The sequence below is a fragment of the Anabrus simplex genome, chromosome 5 (assembly GCF_040414725.1).
Source record: "Anabrus simplex isolate iqAnaSimp1 chromosome 5, ASM4041472v1, whole genome shotgun sequence".
NCBI lineage: Eukaryota > Metazoa > Arthropoda > Insecta > Orthoptera > Tettigoniidae > Anabrus > Anabrus simplex.
The window spans coordinates 190,452,560-190,472,883 of record NC_090269.1 but is presented as its reverse complement, the minus strand read 5'-3'; the positions used below and the strand labels follow the sequence as shown (position 1 = coordinate 190,472,883).

The 20,324-nt window shown below is 35.6% G+C and overlaps 1 protein-coding gene across 1 annotated transcript in view; it reads right to left on the bottom strand.

Annotated features, from left to right (window-relative positions):
- didum (dilute class unconventional myosin) overlaps window positions 1–20,324 on the bottom strand; it is a 616,021-nt gene that overhangs the window by 31,327 nt on the left and 564,370 nt on the right. Inside the window, exons 25-29 of the mRNA XM_067147235.2 lie at window positions 17,203–17,296; window positions 16,928–17,113; window positions 11,465–11,814; window positions 8,331–8,588; window positions 4,016–4,150 (exon numbers count right to left, since the gene is read on the bottom strand). Coding sequence (XP_067003336.2) covers window positions 4,016–4,150; window positions 8,331–8,588; window positions 11,465–11,814; window positions 16,928–17,113; window positions 17,203–17,296 — 1,023 coding nt within the window. The remainder of the gene's footprint in view (window positions 1–4,015; window positions 4,151–8,330; window positions 8,589–11,464; window positions 11,815–16,927; window positions 17,114–17,202; window positions 17,297–20,324) is intronic.

Genomic DNA, 20,324 nt, shown 5'->3' with positions numbered 1-20,324 from the left:
GGCTAAATCGGAGATGGAGCCGACTTTCCGACGTAGACCGCCCAGCTGCTCCTGCTAACCCGGGTTTTGAGACTACAACCTGATGGTGACGTAACGGATGTTGGGGACTTTCTACGCAGCCCTAAGATGACAACATCGGAGCCATAACCCAGTCATCTAACATCAGCAGCCGCAAGCTAAGTTCCAAAGAATTAATTTATTATATTGAGACTAATGTGTCGTAGACGTAGTATTTAAGTATTTGTAGTGAACATTGGTATGTTGCTTGTTACGGAGTTCTTCGTGATGAAATCTCAGTCGATACTATCTTTGCAATGAGATTATCCTAGTTGATTTATCATTATGAGAGTAGGTATTTCTTCCAGAGTTTATAATCAATGTCATAGTATAGGAATGTTTATAATTGAACAAGGAGAGATTTGAAGTGATGTTTTCAACCATTACGGGATTGAAACAACGTATACAAAGAGACATCCCAGACGTAATGTTTAAAAGAAGAGTAACTTAGATCTGGTTACTATTACGACGTGATGACATGTGAGTAAATATTAACTTGTTTAGTTTATACATATGTTTCATTTACAGGATAACGTGTTCATGTGTATTACAAATGAAACTTAACCCAGAAATGTACCGTTGCAGTACATTAATGATATGTTAAGACGATTTGCCGCCTAGTTGGAAATGATAAATGTTTACGTAGGGAAGTTAGGATTTGAGTGACATGTTGATGTGGTTTTACGAATAATTATTAGCCGAGATATATTTATGGGAATGAATAACGAGATATTATGGTAATTAATATTGGTAAATGGAGAGATAGATATGCTTATGGATAATTTTGGTGGTAAATACCATGTATTACTGGTCAATGGTGATGTTTGACATATGCGGCAAGATATTAAAATGGTAATGTGTGATATATTGGGTTAGTGGTACATGAATACAATGAAATACATCGTAGATTTCGTATGTGGGTTACCGTAAACTGTCTTCAGATTAAATATCCAAATAAGAAATAAATAAGGGGAAACTTGTTGTCTTCATAGAGAATATGTCAACGTTGTACTGAATGTTATTTGAAGTTTGGTATCGAGAATGTCTTTAATTGATAGAGCAATTTCATAATTTGAATCTCTACCACAATTAAATAAAATAGGTTACCAAATACATTCCTACGAATTTTATGATACTTGATTGGACATTGGTGAAACCATAAATCATGATAGGTATATTTTCTATTTGAATTACGATAATAATTGTTCTTTATACGATACCTACATTTAATTTTAGGATGTTATCTGAATATTTTAACCAAATGACATGGTCAAAGTGACCAATATTTTTCATTTAATGATCGATATATATTTGAAATAGCCATTTTGAGCTGTTATATACTTGGAACTTACTTGCAACTGCTGACGTTATAATATTGGAAGATACAAATGTGTTAGTGACAGAATATTAATTTAATATCGACGAAAATAAGCATTTTATTTTTTTTAGAAAGAAACAAGAGCTTATGGACTCAGATTAAGCATATTTGTTATGAAATTTACTAAGGCTTAGGGACTTAGATTTTTTTAACCCATATTAATTTTTTTTTCTGCTTATCAATTAATTGTCATTATTATCATGAGATAATTAATTCCAGAGAATATTTAACTACATCTTCAACAGATAGAATATTTTTATGATGCGGATAAGTGCACGAGGATCAGTTGAATCAGATTGTAGGTAGATTAAATTTAATTTTTTTCATATAAAGAGGAGGAAGATAATTGATGTAAATAAATGTTATCAGATTTTCTTTTATGATTCTAGAATCATGAAATAAATTATAGATTTTCCAATTTAGAGGTTATTATTGAAGATAGGCTAATATCATCATGGTATAGATGATTTTGAATTAATTAATTTTTAAAAAAATTTATTGTATTTCTTTTTCTTTTCTTTTCTTTTCTTTTCTTTTCTTTTCTTCGAATAATTGGACTTGGACAACTTAACATTGACTCCGATGGATGGATGGTATCGATTGTAATTTATTAAAAAGGAAATGCGGTTTCCCAGTTGACCTCGCGTAAAAATAATACTATTCACTGATGCATTTTAATTATCCCTGAGAGGTGTCATGTGGCAATTTAAGGATTATCCTATCGATAAATGTGATATGAGAAATGAAGATTGCGATATCGCTTAAATTTTATGATGCGGATACTGTTTATTCAATGAATGTTAGAAGCGAGCATAGCTACCGACACTTAGCATCGTTCTTCTTAAATGCATTGATCCATTTAATGATCCGTAGAAGTGATGGTTGGATGAGGGGAAAATAGCCGGAGCAATTGTTGGGATGGCCAATATGGTGCAAGAAAGAAATCCCCTCAGGATGGTGCAATGTTAAAATCAAATTTACTGCTCGAATTAAAGTCTTTTACGCCACATGTCATCTCCACATTTAAATCACTTTAACTAGCGAACTGACAAAGCATTATTATTATTATTATTATTATTATTATTATTATTATTATTATTATTATTATTATTATTATTATTATTATTTTACTTTAATTTGCAAACTCACAAAGCATTATTATTTCTCATGACCTTCCGTACGCAAATACATAATTACACACCCTGGCACTTTCATATATATCTGGATGTCTGGTAACAAATATGCATAACTACGATACAAATAAGCACCGCAGTGATTGAGAAATCAAAATAAACTGGGTTAGCCTAAACGAACAACCTGACACTTGAACTTAAATCGAAGTATTCACAAACAGTATGCATTATTTGAAAGAATTACCCATATTTACATTATATACAACAAACAATCAATTAATTAGTCTAACCCATAATTACGTTAAATTCGTGAAGCGATCCATGCGTTACGTTAAGTAACCATAATTAATTTCCACATATCCCCGTCTTATCGCGATAACATCCCTGAATATATCAAATTTGTGTATTCATTCCTGTGTAGAATTCCATTGTCTCATGGCGGTTGAGAAGCCTCATGGCCCCATATTCATTTACTCGTTCATCTTGCCGAACTTTATAACATTAATATAAAAAAACCACTCCTGGACGATTACCCATTATTAATACATTAAATCTGAAGTTAGAATAATTTATACAACTAAACACTTATACGTGCCTAAGACCCATTACACTTTCACAATTCTTTTCTTCGCTTATGCCTGCACTACAAGTTTTGACATTTACGACGAGCAAGACTTTCTGTTGATAATTTATTTTCAATCACATGGAACTTTTAAACGTGTATAAAATTCATCATACAGTTATACTGATATTAACACTCAGTACTACGAATAATATCACTGTCCGTCTTCACTTCGACATTTCTTTAAATATGAATCAATGTAAACTTGTAAGTGAATACCATTGAGCTTCTTGGTTTACTATCCTTATTCCAAAATGAATAAATTCTTAAGAAACTGTATGAAAAAGTGAACACACTATTAAACTATTATACAGCCATGAGAATGAATTAAACCATGACGTTTTTAAAAATTATTACTTCTTTGAATTCTTTCAGTGCACTTTTCCAGTCGAGTGCACAAAGTATTAGTGCAATGTTAGATTGCAAGGAATAACCCACAGGATTTTCCTACACTATTTTTATCTTTGTCTTTCCACCTACTAAAGAAATCTCTTAACAAGGTAAGGTATATGAAGCGGCACATTGTCATATTGTAGTCAGGTAAAAACTGCACAAAATAAGAAACGACAACATGATACTGACTGAATATTAAAAAGTGGTATCACATAGTGCATACACCATAGAAAAGGAAGAAGCAGGCAAAGTGGCACTTCACTCTCTTCACAACAAAATGCTGCTATTATACGATGTCAGAAGAACATACCCAATAATAGGCTCTTAAATTGACTAACCAGGAATCAAACAGCTATAGACAGTACACTTTAGTACCATTCAAAAGGGTTTGGTTTATTCTTAGTTAGGTTAACTACACAATAAAATACTTGCCTGCATATGTTGGTCTCTCGCCCACTGCTCCAGGTGGGACAGATTGTAACGAATTTGCATGCCTTTAGTCCAGTGGCACAGATCTTTCCTGAGCAGTAGATTGTTCAGAGAGCTTGCACAGATGAAGTAGTATAACTGAAAAATACACCAAGAGAATTACTCATGTTTATACATAGATATCTCTCTACTAGAGGCTATATGAACAAGCACCATCCTCATAAGATCAAATTAATTAAAAACATGAATCTCTTATGATATTTTCAAAGTAAGAACCCATTTAAATACTGTAAGTTTAAGAAATACTGAAGAAGGCAGTAATATTCACAAGAGGAGGAGACGGGAGACAGTTGTTTCCCAGCCGTGTACATGTCTAACTCTGGCATTCCGAATTACTTTGGGTCAGCACTACAAGTGGATTACTGAGCAAGTTAGCTGCGCATTTAGAATCGCAGAGTTGTGAGTTTGTATTTGGGAGAGGGTTTGAATCCCACCGTCGCCAGCCCTGAAGATGGTTTTCAGTGGTTTTTTCCATTTTCATACCAGGCAAAATGCTGGGCCTGTGCCTTAAGACCACAGCCACTGCCTTCCCAATCCTAGCCCTTTCTCTCCTTGTGTCACCAAAAACCTTCAATGTGTTAGAGCAATGTTAAACCATTAGCAAAAATAAAATATAATTAGAAGAGGTTTTAAGCCTAGATTTTACACTCTTCCTGATGCCAACCCTACATGGCAGGATGCGCCATATTTTCTTGCATAATTAACATCCCTGCATAATTTAAGCATTCCAATTATTTTGGTTCCAAGTGGGGAAAAGAAAGGTTTTGCATAACTGATGCATCGCTTGGCTCAGAGACTAGATGTTTGCATTGTCCCCAATATTGCTGCAACTCACTCATCACAAACACTATCATCCATCTCATAAACATATCACATCCAATATATGGCAAATGCCGCTGCCCCCGCTGGAAGGTTTGCCTTACGAGGGCTGCACCAGGCTAGGAATTGCCAGACAAAATTTAAAAAAGAAAGGAAGAAAAAAAGTGAAAATTAATAATAATGCTTTTTTTTTTTTTTTAATAGACTACTTTGCTATCATTCCTCCAGAGTAAATTCTCCCTTCATAATTTTAATAATACATTTTCTTTGTTGAGTTAGAATATCAATGACCATTGATGGGACAAACAATTTTTTAACCAAATGCTGTCAAGTCAAAAAATGGTTGAAGTTTAGTGGGTCATCAAAAGCAATATTTAATCTTCATTAAATCTGAAGATCCTTAAAACCATTACAAAAGTTATAAACGATAAAAATATTACAGTGAAACCTCGATTCTCCGTTTTTCGAGGGACCATGAAAATAAAACGTACAATACGGGAAAACGGAAAATCCAGGAATGAATGAAAACCATCAACAATTTGGCTAAACAACACAAAAATGAAATATGTATAATTATAATCTTACAAAACTCCTAAACCAAACCAAATTACAGCCCCAGTGGGACTTTGCCTGCCAAGCGACCGCTGCTCAGCCCGAAGGACTCCAGATTACGAGGTGCGCATGATCAGTGCGACGAATCCTCTCGGCCGATATTGCGGGCTCTGTAGATCGGGGTCGCCATCTCACCATTAGATAGCTCCACAATTAAAGGTAATCACGTAGGCTGAGTGGACCTCGAACCAGACTTATATCCAGGTAAAATTGTCTGACCTGGTCGCAATCCAACCCGGGCCTCTGGATGAGAGGCGGGCATGTTAGACCACGAAACCGCATTAATTACCGGTACGCGAGTTCAAAATCTTGATACTTTATATTCAGTTTTACAGGGGAATCTTCGTCAGTTTCCCGTGAAGACTTCTTTCAGTTCACCGACTTCGATTAGGCTAGCCAAACTCTTCGAAAAATCTAATAACGCCAAGCCAAACGACAATCGACGACAAGTAGTTTTTAATTCTCTCATCTAATAAAATAAAGCACATTAGATACGAAAGCAACCAAAATGAATGCGAAATCCGTTCATTTCTTAATCTTTCATTGTAATTTGGTCTCCGGTATACTGTTCGTAGTCAATTTCTGGAAATCTCGTACCGCGCAAATTAGGCTTACGTCGACTTTTAAAGGTTATGTTGAACTCGAAAACATGGTTTCGAATGTAAGTATCGATTCTTAAAAGTTCTCGAATGCATTATATTCAATTCTGCGCGTCACAAAACCAATCAAATTGGAAAGATAAAAGAAATATCAAAACTTCAGAAATTACGGTTATTCGTGACCTTGAGGTCATCTGGAAAGCGCGCTCGCTGCACATGTCAGTACGAGTTTGAAATTATACCAACCATTTAAAATGTAACGTGCGCAAATAAAACGACTGCGGGTTTTGGTATTTTAACATGAAAACGTAAAATTTCCAGTCTTACATTAGGACCTAAACAGTAATAGGCAATTCCAAGACCTCCCATGGCTTTCTTTTTTTAAAATTACATTTAGGTGCAACATGAGTTTTGGTCTCGCTAACAGAATCATGTACGATAATATAAAAAATACTGAATTTGTGTTAAGAAGCAGTTTCGATTCCTGCCTGCAAGCCCAGTTACTCTGCAAGTGCCCTGAGCAAAGTGCCAAAAGCCTCTTCGGCAGTACGATCGAAAAAAGTAAAAATATAAACATCTAACCCTGGACATAATATGGACGTTTTATACGTGTGAACATTTGACGAAACTAGTTCCGTCTTCAAGCAGAGCTGTCGAAATGCGCCGTGTCTCCTTGCAATTGTTGTCGCCACTCTCTGCTTTATGATTTTCCGAGATTCTCTAAACAATACCACCCGAATGCGATGCTAAGATGGTCCCTTATGCAAGTTCACCGCCGATCGCTTTTCCAGTACCGGTACAGTACTTGCCTTAATTATCGCAGTGACGGAGCGTTAACGCCAAGATTCATAAATATGCCATAGCCGTCCTTTTGTGAGATACAGTTTATTAAAAAACGACTGATCGAGGATTTAGCGTTGATGGGACTGGAATTTCTGGACGGTTGATCCGGGAAATCGTTTCTTCGAGGAACGGATAATGTGGGACTTTTACAACGTGATTTAATTACGATGCTCGCGGGACCACGTAATTTGAACGCATATTCCGGGAAAACGTATTTTCCGGGAACGGATAATCGAGGTTCCACTGTATTAAAATTGTATCTTATTTAAATACATTAATATTCACGCACAAAAACTGTTTACTAAAACTAAGCCTTTCCCTTTCTGTAAAAGAAAGTCCTATTCAAGCCATTTTACCACAATCCACATCTAGTATATAGAACAGCTTTCAATAAATTATTCCTTCTCTACAATTGTCTCCTCTTTTAACCCTAGAATTGCTATAGATTTCATTGTCAAATGCTGCAGTTTTCCAAGGGCACTGAACAACAGAAAACATTATCTGTGTATACATCTTAATTCTAATACAGATACCCATTTTATATATCAATACAAAGGTGAAATAATCTTTCTATAGAATAAAAGTAAAAATAAAAAATTAAAAAATCATAAATTACAACAAAATTAACGAAGGAAAGAAAATGTTACATCATCTTGAATGAAGAATGGCACTTCAAGATATAACTTATGTTTACACATGATTTTTAGAAACTTATAAGTGTTGTCTTCCTCATGCAATTGTTTTCCTAAATGAATGAATGAATGAATGAATGAATGAATGAATGAATGAATGAATAAATAAATAAATAAATAAATAAATAAATAAAATTAGCTGGCCCGAAACTTCGGACATTTTTGTTTCCAATTTAGGACCTGGTGTTCATCTTAATTCCTTAGTTCTGTATTTATTCCTATATTGTGCTCAGGGTCCTTATAACATTCAATGCAAACTGTCTTTTCATAAGTTTCCTTACCAAAATCTCTGTCACTGTTACACAAATCTTTGGAAATCAAATGTTCAGTTTCTGAGCCATCAACAAAGTTAGGACCCATGTTGTTTCTCAGCTCTTGCAAGTGGGCAAAGAACTACAATTTCTCTAACCATATAACTGCCAAAAAGAAAACTTTTTTTTTTTTCAAAAGCTTTCAGAGCAAAAGACAAAACATTTTGCAGCAACCACAATTTGAAATCAGTGCCATTTGATTACATAACTATATTTGAAGGCAAAAATGGCTGTGCATGACTTTAGAGTTAATATATTCATGAAATATTTTAAAGAACTGATTTTCCTAAGCTATTAATATGATCATAGTTACACATTATACAAACAATTTTCATACACTAGTGGATCTATTTCTGCGAAGTGTGATAATAGATTGTCATACCTGTCTGAAGACCTGGACCACCAGCACAGGATGTACACCATGATAACCTAAGATTTTATGGAATGTTGTCAGTTCTGCCATAAGCGTGTCTAATGCTTTTTGTACATCCACTGGACTCTCAGCTTCACGTTCCATTGAAGCCACTCGCCCTCGCATTCCACCAGGTTTCTGGCCAAATAAGCCCGAGATGGCTTCATGTTCCAGAATTGCTGGTACTATCATAGGCTGCACTCTTTCTTCCATATGCCTGATAACACCCTGTAAAGTTTGAAAGTTGAACATTTCTTTAGATTTCATAAATCTCTCTCTCTCTCTCTCTCTCTCTCTCTCTCTCTCTCTCTCTCTCTCTCTCTCTCTCCCTCTCTCTCTCTAAGGTGGGGATAAAAGCCACTTGACCCAAAATATTAGAAACTTGAATTGTTCATTTCATTACAAAGTTTTGCTCATAACGGAGAAACATTTCATGATACAAAATTCACATAATTTAAGCAGTGTGTACACACGTTTATATTCACACACATTCCTTTTAAATAATATTATAATAATTATATAATATAATTATAATTGTATTATTATAATTATTATAAATAAATAAATAAATCATATTACAACAAAATTAATGAAGGAAAGAATTAGAATTATTATTATTATTATTATTATTATTATTATTATTATTATTATTATTATTATTACAACGGTTTTATTTTGAAACTATACCATGGGAGCCAGATATGTATATTTTCTTTTATATTCAACCACCACAAAACAAAATCTACCAACCTTCTGATCTATTTCCATTATGACGAAAAAGATTCTTAGAACAAATTCCTTAAAAACAGGAGTCACACCTAAACAGCATAGCACAGGTAAGTGATATAATAATGGTAATCCAAGACACTACAGCTGTAATTTCTAAAATCAAGTATTTCCTTTTTATGTTTGTAGACATTACTAAAATATGTGGTATGATTGTGAATGTTCATTTGTTCAAAGATACTACCATGATGAATCAAACTAAAGAAAATAAACATGATAAAAGAAAACTGGGAGATTTTATTCCATATACATTTAGTTCTGTTCCTTGCATGTTAAAAGGAATATACTGTATTCAATATTGGAAGTAGGAATTGAATTGCTAGTTCTTCAAAGGTAAAGGTCAGAAAGAAGACTGGTTTTCACTAATAATACAACGAAACAGGAAATATCCCAGGACATTACCAGAGAACTTCTAATGGTAGGTTACGACACTATTTCTTTATTAAGAATGAGTAAGAATTTATTTAATACAACTTTTAGTGCTACAGACTAACTTAACATGCAACAATAGAGCTAAGGTACTGACTTTTTAGAACTTGGGATCATAGCAACAACAACAACAACAACAACAACAACAACAACAACTGCATTTACTGCTGAAACCTAGTGTTTACAGTGCACTATGTCTTCTGCTATGGGCTAGATCAAATTTATTACATTCAATGACCTGTCTCAGCCTGTTCTTTGACTCCAACGATATGAAATTGACCAAGGTATGGGCAATACTAGTAATACCATCCCTTTCGCACACAGCCGTTATAAATGGTGTGAAAATGTCGCCCATATGGTTGGTTGGTATGTGATTTTCAGTGGTTTTGGCATACTGATATCTAATAGAAACTTCTGGCTTGGTGAGGAAAGCAACAGGAAACTATCTCACTCCTCATTTCCCTAGTATGCCTCTTCAGTGATGCCTAGACTATCTATGACAGCTATGGCAGAGCTGCTGACTATCAAACCAGTCTTCGGGTTGCACATTTAACATACAACAGATAACAAGGAACCCACCCTACTTTGAGGTTGGGAGAATGTAATTTTGTTGGTATCATACAAGTGTCATCAACATCTGGTATGAATATGGAATATTAGTTGCTAAGGAAAAACTTGTCCATGGGAGAACAATGGAAAGTGCGACAAGAAATTGCCTCTGATAACTTCCCAGAGAGCTACAATGATGCCTAATCTCCTTAAATTTCTGGGCATATATAGCATGTCATTAGGACAGTCGTGTGGTAAGCTTAAAATTTCTTTACATGACGATTTAATCAATTTGTCCACATCATCTAAAAATATTATTTGGTTGTTTGATTTTGTACATGATACTTGGCCAAAAACTGATTTATAAGTGTTCAATTTCTGATCTGATTGTTGCAAGGTAAAACATGTCAAAAGATTCAAATACTTTAAATCTTGGATAATTTGTCTGTTATGAAAAGTAATTTCATCTGAGAAATTTATGCCCAAGTACTTTATAACCTTACCATTTTCTAAGGATGAAACTGAATCTCCTGAAGATACGGTGAGATAACCGTTCATATAATTTCTAATGTTAATAATGTTACATTTCAGAGGATTGACTTTTAAACCCACTTTAGTCAAGCTGTTAATGGCAAAATTAATAAGCATCTGAGTTGATCCTTCATCTCTTCCAATAACCACAATATCATCAGCGAAGGTTAAAGCTGACAGGCCTTCAAATTCACGATGGATTACAAAACCTAATTCTTATACTATTTGTGGCTTCGTTAACTCCTTTAATTGTACAATCAATGGCAAGATTAAAGAGAGCAGAAGATAAAGGAACGAGTTGTGCTAGTCCTTTCTGGAGAGGAATATGTCCTGATTTGACATTTCTAAATTCGACCTGAATACTATTGCATTGTATAAGATCTAATATTAGATCGTACATTAGGAGGTATATCCGTACGGAGCAAACATAGTCTACGGAAGAGGCTTTCTGACAGAAGTACTAATAACATGGTACAAACATTTTTGTACCTGTCTAGATGGGATAGATTGTCTTTTCCACTTATAACAACAAATTATTAATACCGGTATTATAAGTTTTTATCAGTTCATGATAATTCCTTAAAATATCCTTTTAGATACATTCAAAACAAGTAAACAAATCCACAATATTGGTACTACTATGAATGAGTAACTTGCTTAACAAACTCAAAATTGTACATGTTTTATCATAATTGTCCATCTGCTTTATTATTTCAGAATGATTTACTCAAGTTGAAAGAATAGACGCTTTTCTTTTTTTCTATCGCATACTTGCACTTGAGTAACCTAGCTACTTAATTACATCTCACCTGGTATATCCAGACAGCAATATCCGATAACACCTGACGGTACTCGCTAAGATCAAAGTTGCGTAAACACTGCTCATTTTGTTTAGGAGTGTTCCCTTCTTGGAATGTCTTGTCACCACTGTACTGCTTCAGGTTATGTAACAGCCTCAGCGTGTTGGATAGCCACAACACCGTCGTCTCCAGATCCTCGTGTCTTCGTTTGATCACCCTCTTAATGGCATTTATTGTAGCAGTAAGTAATGATCTGACTTTCTCATCATCATTGATGTTGTCTGTATGGCGGATACACATGAACAAAATATAGGCTGGTAGCCCAGGCAGTAGAGTGACTGCAATACGAGGCTTCAGGTCTGTTTGGGAAAACCAGAAAGAGAATAATCAGTATACAGGTTTCATAATTTGTTCAATAATGATCCCAATGTGTTGCAAATATCTTATGAACTACAAGATTACAGGACCAAGGGATGAGAAGACAAAAGCAATCATACAGATGAAATAAAGATGAAAATATTAAAATCTCCATGGATCACCTCTTTGATGTGATATTTAAAGTAACGTATGTTGAAAGGTAGGATTAAATAAAAAGGCATGAATTTTCATTTCCAAAAATTCTACACAAATCAAGATAAAATTTTATGTCTATGGAGCAATAAAATAATACATATAAGTGACCATTAACAGCCGACCCAGCCAACAGCTGGAAACTGATGATGATGATGATTATTATTATTATTATTATTATTATTATTATTATTATTATTATTATTATTATTATTATTGTTACCGTGTTTTAGCGGTAGGTAGAGGTGTAAGAAGGTGCGGGCGTGAATGGGTTTCAAACTACGGAATCAAAGTTAATGTAAAATTAATTTAAAATTTAACTAGGTTATATTTTCTTTTCAAAAACAAAGCAATAACAGACATGGCAGGTACAATGTAGCAAAACAAGGGGAGATACAATATTTACAGGTTTTGGGCTTCACGCCCTGACTTCAGCGATCAGCTCAGTTTTACCACAAACACAAGTTTTAACAGAGGGGCAGAAAACCCCATTCATCCCTAGGAGCCCCTGGCTCCGAATTACACAGAAAAGCCTCCACGAGGCATATGACACTCCATTTTCAAAAGAGCGATCCGCTCTTAAAATTTAAGCCTCTCAAAGGCCACACCAAACTCTACCTTCAAGCTGTCCTCTAAGGACGTATTCACGGGGGTAAAATACCCAACCTACTGAGGTCTATTACATGAAAAGAAGGTTGATTACATGACCTCTAAAATAACAATTTGAGAGGAGGCTAACCGCACTCCTGATACACTTTGATTTTTTAAAACCTACTTTGGCACGAGGCCGTTATTACAAGGGCTAATCCCATACTACAGAGGTGACTTAATAGCAATTTACATTACATTACGGAAGAATTGGTTGAGAAAATAAGTTCACCTTAAGACGATGTGAGTGGGAGCTCGAGAGGGTTAAGCACTCTCTATCCCGATATGTCGTTTTAAAATAGAATAGATACCAGTTGTTTTTACATTTTAGGAAAAGGTTACATGGTTGAACGCTTAGAACCCGCCCCGAAAGTTAAACTGCTGAGCAAGAAAAGAAAGAATTTATTAATCGGCCATTACCTTATTGTTGACCGCCGCCGAGGAAAGAGGCGCTCCCCGCCTCTTGCTATGTACTTAATACACTGAAAGATGGAACAGAAGTGGCCCCGAGACCCTAAAATCAGCAGTTTATATCCTCTCGCGGAAGATTCTAGGCGTTAGGGGAAAGAAAACACCCTCCCACAAAATTTTTATTGGCTAGGGAAAAGAAACCCCTACATAGAGGAAGAAGAAACACATTATTGGTGGAAAATTAATTAAAGAAATTCGGGATTGGCTAGATCCAAAATAAGGGGAAAAAGAGGGGTATACAGCCAACTTAAACAATGACAGAAAGAAATTTAACCAAGAACAAACTCTTGAAATAAAAATTTCTCCAACAAAATAGTTCTTTGACTCCGCACTAGGTCGCACTATTGTTGATCTTCAGTAGTGTCCTCTAGAAGAGAAAGTTCACACTTCTTACTTCAAGCGAAACAAAAACACATCAAAAATGACACAGTTCACAAACTCAAAAATTTCCAGGTAGTGACATCTTCTGAGAAATTAGTAGATTAATAGTGTAGATAAAGTTCAGACTTCCTCCAGAAGAGGAGTTTCAACTGGCGCAACTTTTAAATAAACAGAGTAGAGGTGTACCGCCCGGTACAATTATTATTATTATTAAGTGACCATTAAAAACTATGTAAATTTATTGTCTTACTTTATTTAAAAATACACCAGAAATGAAAAGTAAGCCACAGTCCCTATAAAAGATATAAATGTCTACAGAGACCACTCACTGAAAACAATGATGGTACCTGACAGGTGGAGACCAAAGCTCAGATAACCTGCATCTGCATGATAGAAACAAATTTATCCGTCAGATCCAACCACGTCCTCCACCCACCTTTAGATGTGACTTGTGTGCCCGCATATTTCATGCAAAAATTAGCCTGATCAGTTATCAGCAACATCTCCACAGAGCCAACAGACTTTAGGAGGAACTGCTGAAGAAAAACATATTCTCGGAAACGAGTAGCGCCGACGACGACAAGGAATTCTACTCCAGAAGTATTGATAGAGATATTTCTCTGCAGTAAATGTAAGTAGCTAGTGGTATAGCTCAATTCATGTTAAGAAAACAGTATTGCTCTTATGACAACAGGGTTGCAATATCGAACGGCTCTGCTCAACACCATCACGGGAAAATGGCAGCACATAAATTTGAGAAATTCGGTATTTAAGTTCAAGACAAAAAGTGGAAGAAACTAAGCTACAAATTATTTTTCTGAACTAAAGGGGACAGGAGGTATACAGCGGTTATTTTTGGTTTGTACAGAATCAGAAAAACTACAGCACATACAAAACATCAGCATGGAAGTGTAAGGCAAATTGGGGTAGAAAATAGACAAATAATTTTTGTGGGCTCAAAGGGTGAGGGATGCATTTAATTGCATTTAATAAATTTCTCCAGGCAATAAAGGCTAGAAAACAGACTCAAAAAATAAATACTTTAGATAAATTCACTGCAGAAGTGAGCTGCCAGTGGTTCACAGAGCGAGGGACTACACGAGGCTTGTGCCGGAGCAACACAAAAGAAGGCAAATGAAGGCAATGAAGTGATGGCTGTTCCCGCCATTGTGCTTCCTCCCTACAAATGTATTTATGAAAAAGAAAATGTTATGTACTTATCTGAATAACTCATGGTAAAAAATGCCTCATCCTTTTCATTTATCTTTCATAATACATTACAAAGTACAGTATAACATCCCTTAACCACAAGGAATTATGGGTGCCTCAGAGGGGGTGTGTTCACTCCTTGTAGGTCCATAAGAGCAATACTGTTTTCCTAAGTACTACAGTTTCCAATGGAATCTGAAAAAACTGGCATACTCTACTCGCATACTGGAATGGCTCTTTTCTGTTTTTATAGGTGTCAGAGCCATTTTAGGCATTTGTACAACTTTGTTTTAAGTTATTTCCAGATACAGTAGTTTGGATAAACACTAGAGACAGGAAGAATGAAACAAAGATTAATACAACACAGTAACAGATTAGTAGGGGCAGAGGAGGAACAGGAGGACAGAGAATAGAGAAAATATGAAGAAAAAAAAAAACATGAGGACAATGAAAACCTTCAGACTGCCGTCTATATATGAAGCATAATTTTTAAATAAGTACCATTTTTAAACATGGCCACTGCAGCGCTTTGGTCGTTGTTCAGAGCATGCGCGCTCAGTACATACATCTGTAGGCAGGCCACAAATGTCATTACGGAAGCATTTGCCTGTTTGTGCACAATGAAAATGCCTCTGATAATTAACGGTCCTGCTGAGTGTGAAGTATGCGCTGTGATTCATTTTCTAAATGCAAAAGACGTGAAACCTGTTGAAATTCATCGGCAGGTTAGTATAGTATGCAGAGAATACACTATGAGCGAAGGAACAGTAAAAAAATGGGTTAGAGCATTTAAAGAAGGCCGTACTAATGATCACAACAAGAAGCGTAGTGGGCAACCATCTGTCATTACTGAAGAGTTGGTACAAAAAGTTCAGCAGAGGTTCGAGAAAAGAGATGCAAATGTGATACAATTTTTGCCGTTTCTTCCATGCACATTTCTATAATGATAGCTGCTGTTTTCGGTTTAGCACACCCATATCGTTTAGCAATTTCCGAATCAGGAAACATTTTGCAAAACAAAGGTCCCGCGTGGTCGGCACAATTTACAGGCAGGTTATGTTCTACTACAAATGACTTAAATAAAGCCTCGGCATTCGTCACAGGATTTACACCTTGGTTTTTACATGAAAAGTTCAGTTTCTGGTTTCTTTCTACACAATGGACACTTTCCTTATGTTTTTTCATTTGCATATGTTTGAGTACATCGCACGTGCCACCATGCATGACTGAAAAATCGCACCCACATATAGTACAGAATGTGAACGTTTGTGCCTTCCTGAATTCACTGAAACACACAAACACTGAAACTCTTCCCTATAAGCACTTTTAAACTGCATAATATTTCTTTTTTTGACATTTTGGCCAAAACAAATATTAAGACATACAACACGAGCACTTATGCATGTCCTGGCCTGGGTAGAAGTCTATGGCATGCTACTTCTGAAGTTAGATTCCTTGCTTGAGACTTCCACTTCCTATTAAGCTATTTGAGTATTTGACTAAAGAGAATGAGTATTTGACTGTATTATAGACCAAAGAGGAGCACATGACTGGCCACTGTGCCCCGTACTGCAATCTGGTTTCATTATTAGAGCTACTATCGACCAGCGATACTCTGCCATATATTGACAGAACGAGGAAACACGCAGGAGTTTAAAATAATACAAAACTTACTGATAATGCTCTGAAAATCGGGAGATCGATCCCTGTGATCGGGAGACTTGGCACGTCTGAATGTTGAATTTTCCTAGAGTAGGTCATGAATAAATCTGAACCAAGAGATGTTCATAATTGAACTTCTCAGCCCAAGAAGAGCCTAAGAATGGTTTACAATCTTCCTCCTGGCTTCTTCCAGTCATGAATGCCAAGTTCACACTTGTCCTCTCTAAGTCACTGGCCTGTAGGCATGGATTGCAGACTGACTTCCATCCTTGGCAAATGCTAGGATACAAGTTATAACTGCTATCACCTGACACTTCATTACTACTAGATTCATTCACTAAAAATATAATGTATATTTACAGAGGCAAGGTTGTTCATTATCATCCGATTTATTCAATTTGTTCATAGAATATACTATCAAAAAGTTTAACTCTAAAAGTAAGGGAATTAAAATAAGAGGTAAAAAAAAGTACATGCAATAAAATTCGCAGATATCGCTGTACTGTCAAAATCAGATGTTTGTAAACTTACCAAATATGAGATGTTTCACAATTACTTGTTCGTCTTCTCTCCGGTACTCAAACATGCCCAAATACTCCCTTTCCTTCTTGCGTACTACTGGTAAATTATTGCGCCCGTCCTGTACCCCAGTACCAGCAGCAGGAGGACCTCCAGGAGCTATTCCATCACCACTGGCATCTGGTGCACTCTCTGTAACTAAACAGTACAGATCCTCTATAATGAACTTTCCACAGCGGAAAAAAAAAAAAAAGTCCTTTCCGTAACAGTAATAACATTCAACTTACCACCAGCATCTCTAAGTTTCTTGAGCAACTGTTTGACTTGCTTCTTCAATTTACGGCACTGCTCTGAGGTAGTATCAAACTTTTCTTGCAAGTCCTGCAACAAATTGAGCATTCACAGATGAATTCTCAACATTAACAGGTAACTTCCATATTGTGTAGAGATATCAAAGAACCAATTACAGAATTATGACAGAGGAACAAAGCAGTATATTAGAACAAACTTTGTCCACAGTATATGGGTGTCTCTTCATTTGCAACAACAGACAGGTTTGCAAGAACAAATTAATATATTTTTGAGAATAACTGATACAGTAAAATGAAAATAGCAGGTCAAAGGGGTAGTATGTGGTCCTGTAGATTCACTTCTTGCTGATGGAAGTGCATTAGCAAAACACAGCAAATGCCATGTATTTCTACAAAGTCTGATACATGCACTTCCACGCCGTAGCCTCTGGGTAACGGGGTACATTCTTTAAGGTACACGGCTAAGTCATGTAAGTAGGATGCTAAAGGGTTTATTGTGTCACCTATTCAATACATTATAAATTTTTAAACACTTAGGAATTTATTATTATTTCCTGTTGAGACATGTTTCTCTTTTCATTGAGGGCATCATCAGTCATGTACATCCTCAAGGCATAAATCAGGTACCTGATTGGTAATTAAATAGTAAGATACAAACTTAACATGCTACATTGGGAAAGTCAAGACAAAAGAAAAACATGTTCAGTGATGATACAGTTAAACATTATATGTTTATAGACACAGTAGTCGGCACCAATGCATAAAATCACAGGGTATTTTAGCAGAGTCCAGCAGTGGTGATCTGAAGAATAATTGACACTACTCTATTAGAAAATCATAGGAAATAATAAAGTTTATACATATATTTACATGGAAACAGTTAGTGGAGAAAGGGTATAAAGTGTCTGGCGTCAATGTTTATACACTAATTACTGCTGTTGGTTGAACGATTACAGGTTGACAGGGTAACTATGCAGTCATTTTACAATATTCAATTGAACAGTTGAGAAATTACAAGCTTATAATACTTGTAATTTCTCAACAGTACAGAAATTACAAGCTTATAATACTTGTAATTTCTCAACTGTTCAATTGAATATTGTAAAATTACTGCATAGTTATCCTGTCAACCTGTAATCGTTCAACCAACAGCAGTAATTAGTGTATAAACATTGACGCCAGACACTTTATACCCTTCCTCCCCTAACTGTTTCCATGTAAATATATGTATAAACTTTGTGTGTATGAACATTGATGCCAGACACTTTATACCCTTTCCCCCCTATCTTTTTCCATGTAAATATTGAGGGTGAAGACGAAGTTCATTCTGAGAAAATAAAACTAAAGGAATACTGTTCCGTGTTTCAAGCCGAGCCTTTTGCAATATTGAAAGCAGTAGAGTGGTGCATAAACAAAAATACGTGTGCAACTATACTCAGTGACTCACAAGCGGCGCTGAACTCCATAAAAGATAAATATAACTTACACAATTTGGCAGTACATGTAAGAGAGAATATATCAAAGTACAATAAACATATATGTTTCAGTTGAGTGCAAGGTCATTCCGCCATAAAAGGGAACGAAAGAGCTGACCAATTGGCCAAAGAAGCTTGTAATTCTAACTTGTCAGAGAGTTATACTAAATGCCCAATTTCTTTTGTCAAAAGAACCGTGAAGGATGAAATGCTCTCTCGCTGGAATTAACTGTGTTTAGCAAGTAAAAATGGCTCAGTAACCAAAGACTAGTTTTTTTCCAAATGTATATAGTAGGCTGGGATGTAAATATATAGTGTGCAACTTTCATTTAACTCAAGTGCTGTCAGGTCATGGTAAATTCAATGCTTACTTCGAGTGATTCAAAATTCCAACACAAAATGGCTCACTGTGCTTCTCTACTGAAGACATTCAAACTGTAGAACACATTCTGTTCAACTGCCCTGCTTTGAGAGAGCACATTTTGAACTTAAGATGCATTTGTTAACTTGCAGTTGCTATTTTGAAAAACCACTAAATTTCATATTTTATAAAAATGCTGCACTTCTCAATTTTCAGAATTTATTGACTATGTATTTAAATATACATAATTTGATACTGTCTGCTTACGAACTGCTTAAGAAATGTATTGTATATATTATGATCTGGTATTTTTAAATATTACTACAGTACTCTCAGTATTAAGGATTGTATATATCATACTTTTATTTTTCCATTTCTGTTCATGTCTATTTTGCTGTTTATGTATTTTGAATTTTATCAGAGAAATTGTATATTTTGTATAAATTACACCCTAACATACCTGTGATTTTACACATTGGTGCCGACTACTGTGTCCATAAACATATAATGTTTAACTGTATCATCACTGAACATGTTTTTCTTTTTTCTTGACTTACCCAGTGTAACATGTTAAGTTTGTATCTTACTATTTAATTACCAATCAGGTACCTGATTTATGCCTTGAGGAGGTACTATGACTGATGATGCCCTCAATGAAAAGCGAAACATGTCTCAACAGGAAATAATAATAAATTCCTAAGTGTTTAAAAATTTATAATGTATTGAATAGGCGACACAAACCCTTTAGCATCCTACATTCAGTATCAGATTAACAATGATTTTTATCACTTGTAAGTCATGTACGGGCGGAAAGAGAGTTCCCGACTTTTAAAGGGGACCAATCAGATGAGGGAGACAACCTTAACAGAAAACATTGATCCTCCACGATTGCTGGGGGTTTGAACAAGGCTAACAACCTCACTCCGGAAAACAAACTGTTGTGAAGCCTCAGAATATGCCTCGGAATGGTGGATTTCTGTGCGAGATCGACAAGTTTGGCAGAGAGCAACTGGGGAGGCCATTACCTGTAAACGGGCCATCGCACCATAGGTAGTTGAAACTAAATAAATATAAACATTATCATCAAAATAGAATTAAAACATTTGAATAACATAATAACAATTAAATGATATAACATGTCTGGCGCATCCACATCGCGGGGGAAGGCAACCTATGCTTTAGTAGGCTGGAGAGATAGGATGGCCGAGTTCAGTCAGGGACCCAGTCCTATGGGGTATAACACGGAACCCATGCCCAGGGAT